General features: G+C 39.0%; 1 protein-coding gene across 3 annotated transcripts in view; it reads left to right on the top strand.

Annotated features, from left to right (window-relative positions):
- MICU1 (mitochondrial calcium uptake 1) overlaps nt 1-12,929 on the top strand; it is a 234,519-nt gene that overhangs the window by 195,765 nt on the left and 25,825 nt on the right. For all 3 annotated transcript variants that reach the window (XM_008696021.2, XM_008696022.2, XM_040624205.1), the window contains one exon: nt 11,607-11,715. In XM_008696021.2, coding sequence (XP_008694243.1) covers nt 11,607-11,715 — 109 coding nt within the window. The remainder of the gene's footprint in view (nt 1-11,606; nt 11,716-12,929) is intronic.

A 12,929-nucleotide genomic window follows, 5' to 3' on the forward strand; every position in this document is an offset into this window, starting at 1 on the left:
TTATAGGAAGAAAAGGAAGGTATGGTTGTATTGCAAAGGTGCTAATCTAATGAGAATGTCATGAAGCAAAGATTGAACTAATTCATTTCTGCTATATGAAAAAATATCAGTAAATGAGGAAGAAGGGAGAGCCCAGAATAAGCCCTTCGGTTTCTTGTTCAGAAAAAGGGTGGCACCATGAACTAAGACTGAGAAATTAAATGGGGTGCCTGGCTGGCTCAGTCGGTTGAGCATGCCTCTGTTGGTCTCAGAGTTGTGAGTTCAAGCCTCACACTGGACCTAGAACTTATTTAAAAAAAAAAAAATCAGGGGGCGCCTGGGTGGCACAGTCGTTAAGCATCTGCCTTTGGCTCAGGGCGTGATCCCGGTGTTCTGGGATCGAGCCCCACATCAGGCTCCTCCACTAAGAGCCTGCTTCTTCCTCTCCCACTCCCCCTGCTTGTGTTCCCTCTCTCGCTGGCTGTCTCTGTCTAATAAAGAAATAAATAAATCTTTTTAAAAAATAAATAAATAAATAAATAAATAAATAAATAAATAAATAAAAATAAAAAATAAATCAGAAAGTCTATCTGGAGAAAAATTAAAAAGAGAGACTGGTTTACAGAGGAAGATAAAGAGTTTAGTTACAGATATCTTGATTTAAGATGCCTGTGGACCATCTGGTTAGAGATGATTAGCAGACACTTGGATATTCACATCTACTTCAGATGACTGAGATAGGTTTGGGAATCATCCACACATAATTCAAGTTAAAGCCATGAGAACCCATGAGATTGCCCCAGGAGTGTATTATACAGAAAAGAAATGTCCTTTTTTGGGCCAAAGGAAAAAATCAAGTGGAACATTAACATTCAGACAGTACAGGAAGGAAACGGTTAGAGAAAGTAGTTCAGTTGAAGCCAAGGAAGTAGAGGGTGCAGGCACAGAGGGGTCTGCAGTGTCACATGGGACAGAGAGGGTCCAGTAAAGTAAGATCATAAACATCCATTGGCTTTGGTAAAATGGTAATAATTGATGACCTTTGGGAGCTGTTAGAGTGGAGGACACATTAAAACGGGAAGTAAGGAAGTCGAGAAAGAGAAGAAAGGAAGAAAATGAGGAAGAGGGGAGAGGGGCTCCAGGAAGAAGGAAATAGAATATGTTCAAAACTCTGAGGCAGTGTATTAGTCTGCTTGGGCTGCTCCCACAAAACAGTACAGACTAGGGGGCTTCAACCCAAATTTATTTTCTCACAGCTCTGAAGGCCGGACATCTGTGATCAAGGTGCGGGGTAAATTAAATTTGTAATGAGGGCTCTCTTCCTGGCCTTTGGACAGCTGCCTTCTTTCTATAGCCTCACATGGCCTTTCCTTGGTTGTTTACATGGTAAGAAACAGAAAGAGGGAGAGTCAAAGAGCAAAAGCTGGAAAATTCACATGCACACTAGCTCTCTGATGTGTCTTCTTACAAGGATACTAATACTGTCAATTCAGGGCCCCACCCTTATGACCTCATTTAACCTTGTTTATTTGCTTAGAGTCCCCACCTCCTAATAGGCCACATTGAGGGTTAGGGCTTCAGCATATGTATAAGTTGGGGGGTGGGCCGGGGGGGACACACTGAGTCCATAACAGACAGAAAACACAAAGGTCTAGCACGTGTGAGGAACTGAGAGGGGACTGTTGTGGTTGGAGCATACTAGCAAGGAGGAGAATGGCCTGAGATGAGGTCTGAGAGGGAGATGGGGGCCAGCACGTGCATGGAACGAGTTTGGGTTATGTTCACAGTGCGATGGGAAGCTATTAAAGGGCCGTAAGCAATGAAATGCTTGTATATTTGTATGTGTGTTTAAATAAATGACACTGGCTCTTTTATGAAAAATGGTTTGGAAAGGAGCGAACATAGAAGCCGAAAGGCTGATACTAGGATTATTAGAGAATTCAGGAAGAGATGATGGAGCATTTTTTGAGCAGCACTGCGGTTGGAGACCATACCAGTCAGCACTGCTCTCTGATAGCTTTGCACACCAGCTGCACCTGGGGCAGGAGGGGGCAGATGGTAGAACTGAGTCAGCATCTGGGGTTTTGCCAGGGTGTGGGACGGACATACTGAAGCAGAGATCAGTGAGGAGGCATACCTCAACGATCACACGCATACACACACACACCCCACAATGCTAGATCTTCTCATTCTCAGCCCAATACCCTTTCCACTGTACAGTGATTACCACTTGGCCATGACCAGAGAAACTGACCTGGCATTAAAAATGTTCTGTCCCTACACCAGGTGTTCCCTTGGTTATGGGGGAAGACTCACCATTAACAGAAAGTAACAGAGAACAATCCTCTCTCTTAGAGACAACTTTTACAGTGCTTAGTACCCAGCTCATATCTGTTAGAAATTGTAATTTCAGAAAATTAATGGTGAATGTTTAGGTGGATTTTTAGCCCCTATGCTGGAAGCACAGTGTTTGCATTGGGAAACAGTTGTCTTTTTACCAGACTAATTTTTAAATAAGTTTGATTCAGACGTTTATTTGATCTTAAAATAATTATCTATCATAATAGGCTAATTCATGTTTTATTTGAATTCATATTTAAAAGCAATAAATTGGGTGTTGGAGACATCTCCCTTGAAGGAATAGAGTAGCTTTGGCAAGAGTTACTTTAGGACCTGGAGACCTTGCAGAAGAGCTCTGAAGTAAAAGGACAGATTTTGTCAGATGATAAAAATCTGGGGTCTAAATTACTTCTGGCCCAGAATTTCTAGGCTGCGTTAGCAAGGAGATCGAGATTGATTGTCCTCTCATGTTGATTAAGTTTGTGAACATAGCAATTAACTAAAATGAGAGTTAATGAAGGGCCTTTGCTCCTGAGGTTGCCAGTCCATCTCTCTAGGACCATGTTTCATTAAAGGGGAATCACCATCTGCTTCCTAATTGTTTCTTTTATTCCGCTTTGGATTTGTTAACATAAATGTAAGTTTTGATTTGGCTCATATTAATCATTTTCTGTGTCGGATTCTGCACAAATTATCAGTCCAGACCTAAAGGACTGATGGTCTTAGTGGTGGTATTAAGTAAATATTTGCATATCTCTTAATGATGGTGCAATGTTTCACTGCCTTTCACATTGTTCTTTTTCTGTCTTTCCAACAGCCTTGTTAGATCTCATTTGCCTTTAAGAATCTAGAGACAGAAAGAAAGAGAAATGAATGACCCACCCAGAGTCTGGACTAAAATCTAAGGCTTTCTATTCCACATCTTGTCCTTTCTATCGCAGCGTTCTCCTTAACCGTACCCTTCCTCCAAAGCAGTGCTTCTCAAGCCCGGTTGCCCAGTATCACTTGGGGAATTTTTCAGAAATTTGATTGTTGGGGCGCTCTTTAAACCAGCTAAATCAGAACCTCAGTGGGTGGGTCCAGGCCTCAGTCTTTCTTAAAAGTCTCCGGAGGGGATTCTCATGTGCACTTTAGCTTGTGAGCCACTGCACTGCAGGGGCTGTACTCTGTCAGCATCTCTAGATCTTTTGTCCCTGAGTAATAGCTGGAAGGATTGGGGAACCTGGCATGCTGGACCAATTACTCTATTCATGCTCAAGTAACTGCTATGTTTCTTATTTAATAGAGACAGTTTCCATTTCTTCCTTTTTTTTTTTTAATAGGTAACATGTTTTGGGGGGGCTTTATTTTAAGAATTAATCCCTATCCTCTACCAGATTTTCCCATTCTGCTCAATATCCTTTTTTCTTGTGAATGATTCTTTTAGACAAAATCTGACTCAGCTCTAAAATTTGCCTATTTTCCTTCCTCCATATTGTCTTCTTATTAAAAGAAAGACAATTTTCTGAAACTTTATAAATGTAATTCACAGGGATTGTTCTCTATGCTTAAGAGCAGCAGAAGCTGCAAACTTCAGTAATTTAGCAAATCCACTTAAGGCTGAATTGAAAATTATATTCAGTTCAATGTCGGCCATTGCTATGTGCAAGACACTAAGCCAGGTGCTGTGAGAAAGATAAAAGATAAAAACCATCACCTATCCCCAAGAAATATATAATCTGTAATAATTTAGTAAGAAAATATACATATATATATACACACAAAGAACTATGTAATTTCATATTCAGTATTTACTGAGCGTTCACTCTGTGCTAAGCACTCTTATAAATATTGGGAATACAGTAATGAGCAAATCCGAGTCTCTGCCTCATAGAACTTAACATTCCTAGTGCTGGGAGACAGGTAAAAAATAATTATACAAGGCAACTCACTCAACTTTGAGCCCCTTGAGAGCAGTGTCTTACTCATCTTTGTGTGTCCACAGCACAGTGAGTGTCCATAGGCAAATGTTTGTCAGATGCACTGGTGAATGTATTAAGTACCCTAATAAAGCCCTGGAGCCTTTTGGGAGCACCAATGAGAGAGATTAGAATGAACTGAAGAGACTAAGATTTCTTGGCGGAGATACAATTTGAACTTGGCCTTAAGCATAGAGGAGGATTTTGCAGGGTGTCAGCTTGTGCTTTGTCCTCAGCTTGCCTTCTGCTCCCTCATCATTTCCCCCCTGAACAATTTTGATCCTTAAATCTCTACAGTTGTTGAAGCCGGAAGGTCTCATCTACTGTAATTCCTTCCTGCTGAAGAGGGGCGTAGAGATGTCCCTATCTATGGGTCAATATTGGTCAGTTGGGGAATGTATAGGGGAGTAATAGGGGAGTTCCGAAAGGTGGAGGCAGCTAGAAGGAAAACAACCTTAGCTTGACGATAGCAAAGCCTCCAGTATCGTGAGAGTCTTCTTTAGCTTATGAAAGTCCTTTTGGGCACTTTCCTTTCTCCTTACCTCCCCCAACTCCCAAATATATAATTAGTCATTCCTCATAACCCCAGGACAACAGCTCTTTCTACCCACAGGTCTCGTCCCCATGCTTTAATAAAATCACCTTTCTGCACCTCCCCCAAAAAAAGGCAGAGTAGAATTTTGACAAGCAAAAGTTATAAAGCAGTTTGCTTTTGCTTCGTGTTTCCTCTTAGATCCCTATCCCTGACAACCTTCTGTGGATATCGTGCTTATTAATACTGCTACCAGCTATGAAGCTGGGTTATAATAAACAGTTATAATAAGCAGTTATAATAACAAACAGTTATAATAAAACTATTAGATTATTAAGTTTGCATCTTATCTGTGGGTCATATTCATGTGGGCTCTCCTATTCACTTATTTTCACAGATATTTGAGAAGTGAGCCACATTGTAGTCATCATGGAATATCAGATTCTAGAAACATTGCTGCATAGCACTTGAAAAACTCTGATTCCAGTTATTAGGTGCCCATCAGAGTCACTATGTAGTAGAACACCTGCGGTATAGCCATTAAACTAAAAAGACTAGAACTCTACCTTATTGATTAGCTTTGTTTTACTGATTAGCTTTGAAACTTGTGCTTCCCCCGAAGAAGTACTAAGCTGTGAATTATTACTAAAAGAATTTATGGATTTTCCCCCATTATATTTCTGGTTTGCCCCTGCTATTAGTTTCACATACTTCAAAGGTCTGCCCCTGTTTTCTATCCCTCAAGCTCCTACACACACCAGAGAAGAGAATATATTTCAGAGCTTAATTGAATGAAGTCATTGCCATTGGTTCTGTAGTAATGGACCTGCCAGCTTACTAAGGATTCAACCTACTTCTTACTGAGTACTTGCCAAGTACTAGGCATTTTACCTAACTTTTCCCTAATTATCACATCTGGTTGGTGGATAGAATTTCTGCTTTTCAGATGAAAAATACTTTTCTGGGCCTTTGTTATTTGCCTGAGATCACACGGGTTCAAACCAGGACTATCTTATTCCACAGTCCATATCTTCCTACTAACGAGCCTATTCATTTGCCACTCCTTATTCTCCATGATTTGAATAGGCATAAGGGTTTGGGGGAAACAAGAAAACCAGTGTTGCTAGACCCTGGCCTATAGGGAGATGGCTAGAAAGGTAATTTATGGAAATATTTTATGAAGCATTTTGCCTTCAGTACTAGGCAAAAAGTTGGGTTTATCCAGTTGACAGTGAGAAATCACTGGTATTTTGTGAGTCGGAGGAATGAACATATGAAGAAAGTGCTGTTTCAGGGTGATTAGATACTTGTAGAAGCATTAAGTAGTAGAAATGGTGTAATTTCCCTCCACTGTCAGGCAACAGTTGAAGAGAAGTCTAGGGTTTGCAATGAGAAGATGCCTTATTGGAGCAAGATCAGCATAGTTACACCTCTGAAAGGGTACCCAAGAAATTGGTGACATTAACCACAGGTAGGGAGGGAGACTGGAAGACAGGGGTAGAGGAAGAATCTGCTTTGTGCTGTTCATATATTACTGTTCATAATAGTCATATATTAAAATAATTAAATGTTTTTTAAAACTCTAAAAATAATTAGATGTTTTAAAAAACTAAGCAGAAGATTGAGCAAATGATAAGATTGGTGAAGGCATAGTGTATATAGGAGAAGAAAGAAGACTGTTTTATCTTTTCAGAGGGCCATAGAGGGAACTCAGGCAATGGGATTGATTCCCGGCAGGTGGATTTGCTTTGACTGATTGAAAGACAAGGCAAGGGAATACGTGTTACAGTGTGTTGCCCTGTAATCATGTGTTACCCTCATCTGTGGCCTGTCAGCACTTGATACCTAGCATTAAGGGACAACTCCAGAGGAAGCCAAATTTTCCTTACCCCTCTTTCTACTCCAGCTGCTTTTTATTTCGTTAACAGCTTTATTGAGGTATAATTTAGACCATAAAAGTCACCCATTTTAAGTGAACAGATCAATGACTTTTCATAAATTTACAGAGTCATCACTGCCATCCAGTTTTAGAATATTTGCATCACCCCAAAAAGATCCCTCATGCTAGCTGGGTTTCCTCCCTTGCCCCCAGACAACCAGACATCTTTTTTCTGTCTCTACAGATCTGTGTCGTCTGGACATTTCATATGAATGCATTCATAAAATAATGTAGTCTTTTGTGTCTAGCTGCTTTTACTTATCATGTTTCGAGGTTTATCCATGGTGTTGCTTGTATTCGTAGCTTACTGTCTTTATTGCTGAATATACTAAACGGAATTCCATTGTATGGATATACTACATTTTGTGTATCCATTCACCACTTGAACATTTGAATTGTTTCCAGTGTTTGGCCATTGTAAATAATACTGCCATGAATATTTGTGTACAGGTCGTTATGTGAACCTATGTTTACATTCCTCTTGAGAAAACTGCTAGGAGTAGAATGGCTGGGTTGTATGGAAAAACTGAGTTTAACTTTTTTGTTTTTTATGAAAGCACCAAACTGTTTTCCAAAGTGGGTGTACAATGTTACATTTCCACAGCAATGTATGAGAGTTCCAGTTTCTCCACATCTTTATTAAAACTCGTTATTGTCTGTCTTTTTGACTGCCGTCATTCTAATAGGTATATAGTGGTTTCTCATTGTGGTTTGAATTTGTGTTTCCCTAATGACTGATGATCCTGAGCATTGTTTCATGAACTTATTAGCCATTCATATATCTTGTTTGGTGAGACGTCTATTCAGATACTTTTTAAATTGTGTTATTTTTTTTCTCATTATTGAGTTGGAAGAGTTCTTTACATAGTTCTGGATACAACTCCTTTTTCAGATATATGATTTTTAAATATTTCTCCCAGTCTGTGTTTTGTCTGTTCTCTCAGTATTTTTTTTAAGATTGATTTATTTATTTTAGAGAGAGAGAGCAAGCAGGGGGAGAGAGAGAATCCTGAAGCAGACTCCCCGCTGAGCACGGAGCCCAATGTGGGGCTCGATCCCAGGACCCCGAGATCATGACCTAAGCCAAAATTAAGAGTCAGCAGCTTAACTGACTGAGCCACCCAGGTTTCCCTGTTCTCTCAGTATTTTGAAGCACAAAAGGTTTTAATTTTGACGAAGTCTAATTTATCAGTTTTTTTATTTTATGAATTGTGCTTTTGGTGTCGTATCTAAGAACTCTTTGTCTTACTCGAGATTATGAAGATTTTTTATGGTTTCTTCTAAACATTTTGTCAATTGCTTTTAGTTTTGAAAGACAATTCTAGGGGCACCTGGGTGGCTTAGTTGATTAAGCATCTACCTTGGCCCAGGTCATGATCCCAGAGTCTGGAATTGAGCCCCGCATCCAACATGCTCCCTGCTCAGTGGGGAGTCTACTTCTCCTTCCCGCTCTACCTCTGTCCCTCTCCCTGCTCATGCTCTCTCTCTCTCTCAAATAAATAAAATCTTTAAAAAAAAAAAATTCCCTTTGATGCCATGCTTAAGGGAAGATTATTTCCTTTTGACTACTGTTCTGCAGGTCAAGTCACCTGCCAATGGCTGTGCAGAGCTAATGCCTCCCAGTCTGAACACCTCGACTTGCAGAAAGCACATCCTCTCACTTTCCATCCACAAACCTCATGTTATAGTCTTATTATAGCTTTCTTGCTAGAGACCCCTCTGGATTTTTTACAAAGGTAGTTACAAAGGAATAAGAATTTTGTGACTGGCATCATCTTTTCTTTAAGGAGACCTATCTAAATTGTAAGCTGTATAAAATATCTAAGGCCCATGTCCAAAGTAATTTCATTTCTCTCACTGTTCTTAGCATAGTGCTAAGTTGTTAGTAAGTGCTCAATAAATATTTTTATTATATCTATATAGTAAAAGGTAAAACGTTACATATTTCAGTTTAATAATGGCATTAATATGATTTGTATCCCAGTTTTTCTAAGTCAACAGATGAATAGCCATTCAGTTCAGATTTTCTCTGTGTCCTTAAATAATTCTCAGCATGACTACTCTGGCCTATTGTATTTGATGTTTCACAGTAAATTTACTAGCAAACATTTGAGCTTGTTTGTCAGAGTGCGTAGCATTTCCTGTACCATGTGCTTTGTTTTAGGATTTTTATGTTAATCATTTTTAAGTGTATAGTTCAGTGGCAGTAAGCACATTCATTCATTCTGTGTACAACCGTCACCACCATCCATTTTCCCTAACTGAAACTCTGTACCCATTAAGCAATTCCTGGGGCACCTGGCTGGCTCAGTCCATAGAGCTTGCAACTCTGGATCTCAGGGGTCGTGAGTTCAAGCCCCATGTTGGGCATAGAACTTACTAAAAATAAAAAAATTTTAAAAAGAGCAAGTCCCCATCCTTCCCCCCAGCCCTGGCAACCACCATTTTACTTTCTGTCTCTGTAAACTTTAATAATCTAGGTACCTCATATAAGTGGAATCATAGAGTATTTGACCTTTTGTGACTGACTTGTTCCACTTGGCATAATGTCTTCAAGGTTCATCCATATTGTAGCTTCTGTCAGAATTTCCTTCCTTTTAAAGGGTGAATCATATTCCATTTTGTTTATACATTCATGCATCAGTGGACACTTGAGTTGTTTCGACCACTGCATGTCTTTTGATGGAGGGGAAGAGAAAATGGTATTAGTGTATCCAACCACAAGCAGGTGGTATTGTAGAAGCTATACTTCTGATCCAGTAGAATTCTCCTCTCTAAGGTTGATTCTAGCCTAGTGTTTACTTTGGATAGCATACTAAGGCATTCATATAAGGAATACGTCCTATCTCTGGATGCTCTAAGTCAAGGCCAAGAGAACGGCCTCAAGTTAGGGAAAAAATATTTACTATAAGCCTCTCAGTTCACTGCCAAAAATTATGGAGCTCTGTACATAGTAGGTAGTCCATAAATATCTGAATGCATACTTAAATACAGATGTACCACTGTGCATAATTGCCAAAAACTGGAAACAGCCCAAATAGAATGGATAAAAAAATTGTGGCATATTCACACAACAGAATATTAACAGCAATAAAAATTAGTTAACTACAGAATGCAAAACATAGACAAATATTAAAGGGAAAAGCCATATATAATAGAACGCATACTGCATGATTCCATTTATAAAGTTCAAAACAAGCGTAATTGAACTGTTTCTCTTTGAGGATGCATAAATAAATACATAGTAACACCATTTTTAATTTTTTTATTTTTTAAAGATTTTATTTAGTTATTTGATGGAGAGAGAGAGCACAAGCTGGAGAAGCAGCAAGCAGAGGGAGAGGGAGGCATGCTTCCCGCTGAGGAAGGAGCCCTCTGCAGAGCTCGATCCCAAAACCCTGGGATCATTACCTAAGCCGAAGGCAGATGCTTAACTAACTGAGCCACCCAGACAGGCCTCTATAGTAATGCAATTTTTTTAAAAAGGCAAGGAAGGAAATGAATCCACTAAAAGTCAGAATAGTGATTAACACTGGGTAAAGGAGCTTATGACTGAGACGGAGCATATTGAGGGGCGAGACAAAGGCTTCAGGGATGCTGATGATAGTCTGTTCCTTGACCTCAGTGGAGGTTCTGTGGGTGTTCGTTTTACAGCAGTTTGTTGTACATTTATGTTTTATGCAGCTTTCTGTATGGTCATCATATTCCACAATAAAAAGTTTTTTAACTTCTATTATTCTAAGGAAAATTAGAAAAGATTGTGTGAATAATCATACATACAGTATTTTAGCTCTTAGTTTGATGGATTAAATGAGAAAGATGCCACTGACCCAGTTTGGAGAGTACCAGGAAAGAACCATATATTATCAGTATTGAAGTTTCCTTATTACTAAATTCCCCGTGTGGATCCCAGGGCTCTCTAGTTTGGGGAAATGGAAATTGGAAGAGGGGCAGCCCTCAACAGAGGCCAGTCAGCATTGACAATGTTAAGGACCTGATATGCTTCATTAAAAGCATTCAGCTCAGCTTCTCGGCAGTGTTACTCACTTCTTAGAAACTGTATTCATTTCCATCACAGCGTGATGTGTGGGAAGTGGGAAATAGTCAAATAGGACAAATCCTCCACCCTGTAAGGAGACTCCCTTGCCCCTAGTTATACGACTACTCTCTCTCGAGCCATCAGAGGAAGTCAAATCAGAGATCAGCAAATCGCAGGAGCAACTTTTGAAAAGAGCTTCTTCATTCAGAGAATTTCATCCGATTAAAATTAAGTGGCAAATTGCTTCATTAGTAGCTTTTAGATTGACATAATGAACAGCTTCCCAAGTGCTTGGGTTCTGCTAAATTCTCAAACCATTCCCCTGTATATCACTGACTTTGGTGTTTTGTTTTTTTTTTTTTAATTAGCTTAAGCCTCAAAAAGCTTAGCTGGCCTAAGGGTTGATTATTAAAATGGAAGTCCTGACTCTAGTCCAACTTGTTAAGATGTATAACATGTAACAGATCAAGGGGCTAAAGCTCATTTAGGAAATGTCATAATAGATACTGTGACTAATTGGAGGGCACAGTTAGAAATATTTTTATTAAAGATATCCAGCCATCACTGTAAACAGCTTCATGTCAGATTTTACATGGGAGCGGAAAGCAATGAGCCAGCTTGCCTTTCTCAGTGTAAAATTCTAGAGTTGTGTTCCCTTGTTGTATACAGATTTGGCATTCCTTGACGAATTTATTCAGTTTCTGTTCTAAACAGCATAAATTTCTAATTTATAGATATGAATAACTGCCTACTTCTCTGCATTTTGTGCTGCTTTTTGTTACAGGTTCCTGCCTTATCTTGCTGTCTCTCTTCTTTCAGGGTCTGACATTTCAGGAAGTGGAGAACTTCTTTACTTTCCTAAAGAATATTAATGATGTAGACACTGCATTAAGCTTTTACCATATGGCCGGGGCATCTCTTGATAAAGGTAATGAAACCCAAAAATTTTTTCTTGCGGGTATAAACATTGAATCTGTAATGTATTAAGTGACTATCCCTCCTTAACAATAATATGTGAGTTTTTCTTGACATTTTCTTTGGTTTGTTCTGTTTGTTGCCATTGTTGCATGAGCCTTATATTTCACCCTGAGAGACCAAGCTCAGCAAATGTATTTTCTTGTGCCAAAGGCTGTGGTCAAGGCAGATGCCCATCTTTAGATACTTTGGAACTTCTCTCACCGGAGCCAGAGTCATGACATATTTAATGTGAAGCTGAAGTCCGTATGCATTTCAATTCATTCCTCGGTGGGAAGCAATAGTTTTGTTTATTTCTTGTGTTAACGTGGCTTTTTGCTTTGTTTTTTAGATAAAATCATGGCTTAGAATAGCTCCCCTGCCCACCATTGGCTTACTTTCTACAAATTCTGTTCCACTTAGTACAGACAATGTGAGAGAGTAGGGGAAATGAAAACATTATTTTCCCCCAATATTTTATTATGAAAAATTTCGAACATTGAGAACAGTTGAAATAATTATTCAGAGAACATCCATATATGCACTTCAATTAACATTTTTCTCTATTTCCCAGATAATATATCTGTGTATATGTTCATCCCTCTATCAATCTCTTATTTTTATGCTCATAAAGTAAGTTGTAGACATAAGGCATGTCTCAATACTTCAGCATGAGTACTAACTGAAGTTCAGTATTTCTTTAAAGTTCCCTTGTGCCCCTTCATAGTCTGTTTCTGCCCCCATGCACCGAGACAACCTTAATCTGTGTATTTTTCCACCATACATTAATTTTGTTTGTTCTAAACTTCCTACAAATGGAATTATCCAACGTATAATCTTTTAAAGTTTCTCTCAGTGTATTTTTGAGATCCATCAATGTTGTCATGTGTGGTTTGTTCCTTTTTTGAGAAGTAATTTGTTGTGTGAATACTCCACAATTTGTTTATCCATTTCTCTCAGTGTATTTTTGAGATCCATCAATGTTGTCATGTGTGGTTTGTTCCTTTTTTGAGAAGTAATTTGTTGTGTGAATACTCCACAATTTGTTTATCCATGTTTCCAGTTACTGGCTATCTTGAATAAAGCTGCTATCAATTTCTTGTTAGTCTTTTTGAAGACACGTATTGCCGCTTCTCTTGGATAAACTCCTGGGAGTGAATTGCTGGGTTCACAGGAAGGTATTTAGTT

Source organism: Ursus maritimus, unplaced genomic scaffold (assembly GCF_017311325.1).
Source record: "Ursus maritimus isolate PB19 unplaced genomic scaffold, ASM1731132v1 scaffold_7, whole genome shotgun sequence".
NCBI classification, from domain to species: domain Eukaryota; kingdom Metazoa; phylum Chordata; class Mammalia; order Carnivora; family Ursidae; genus Ursus; species Ursus maritimus.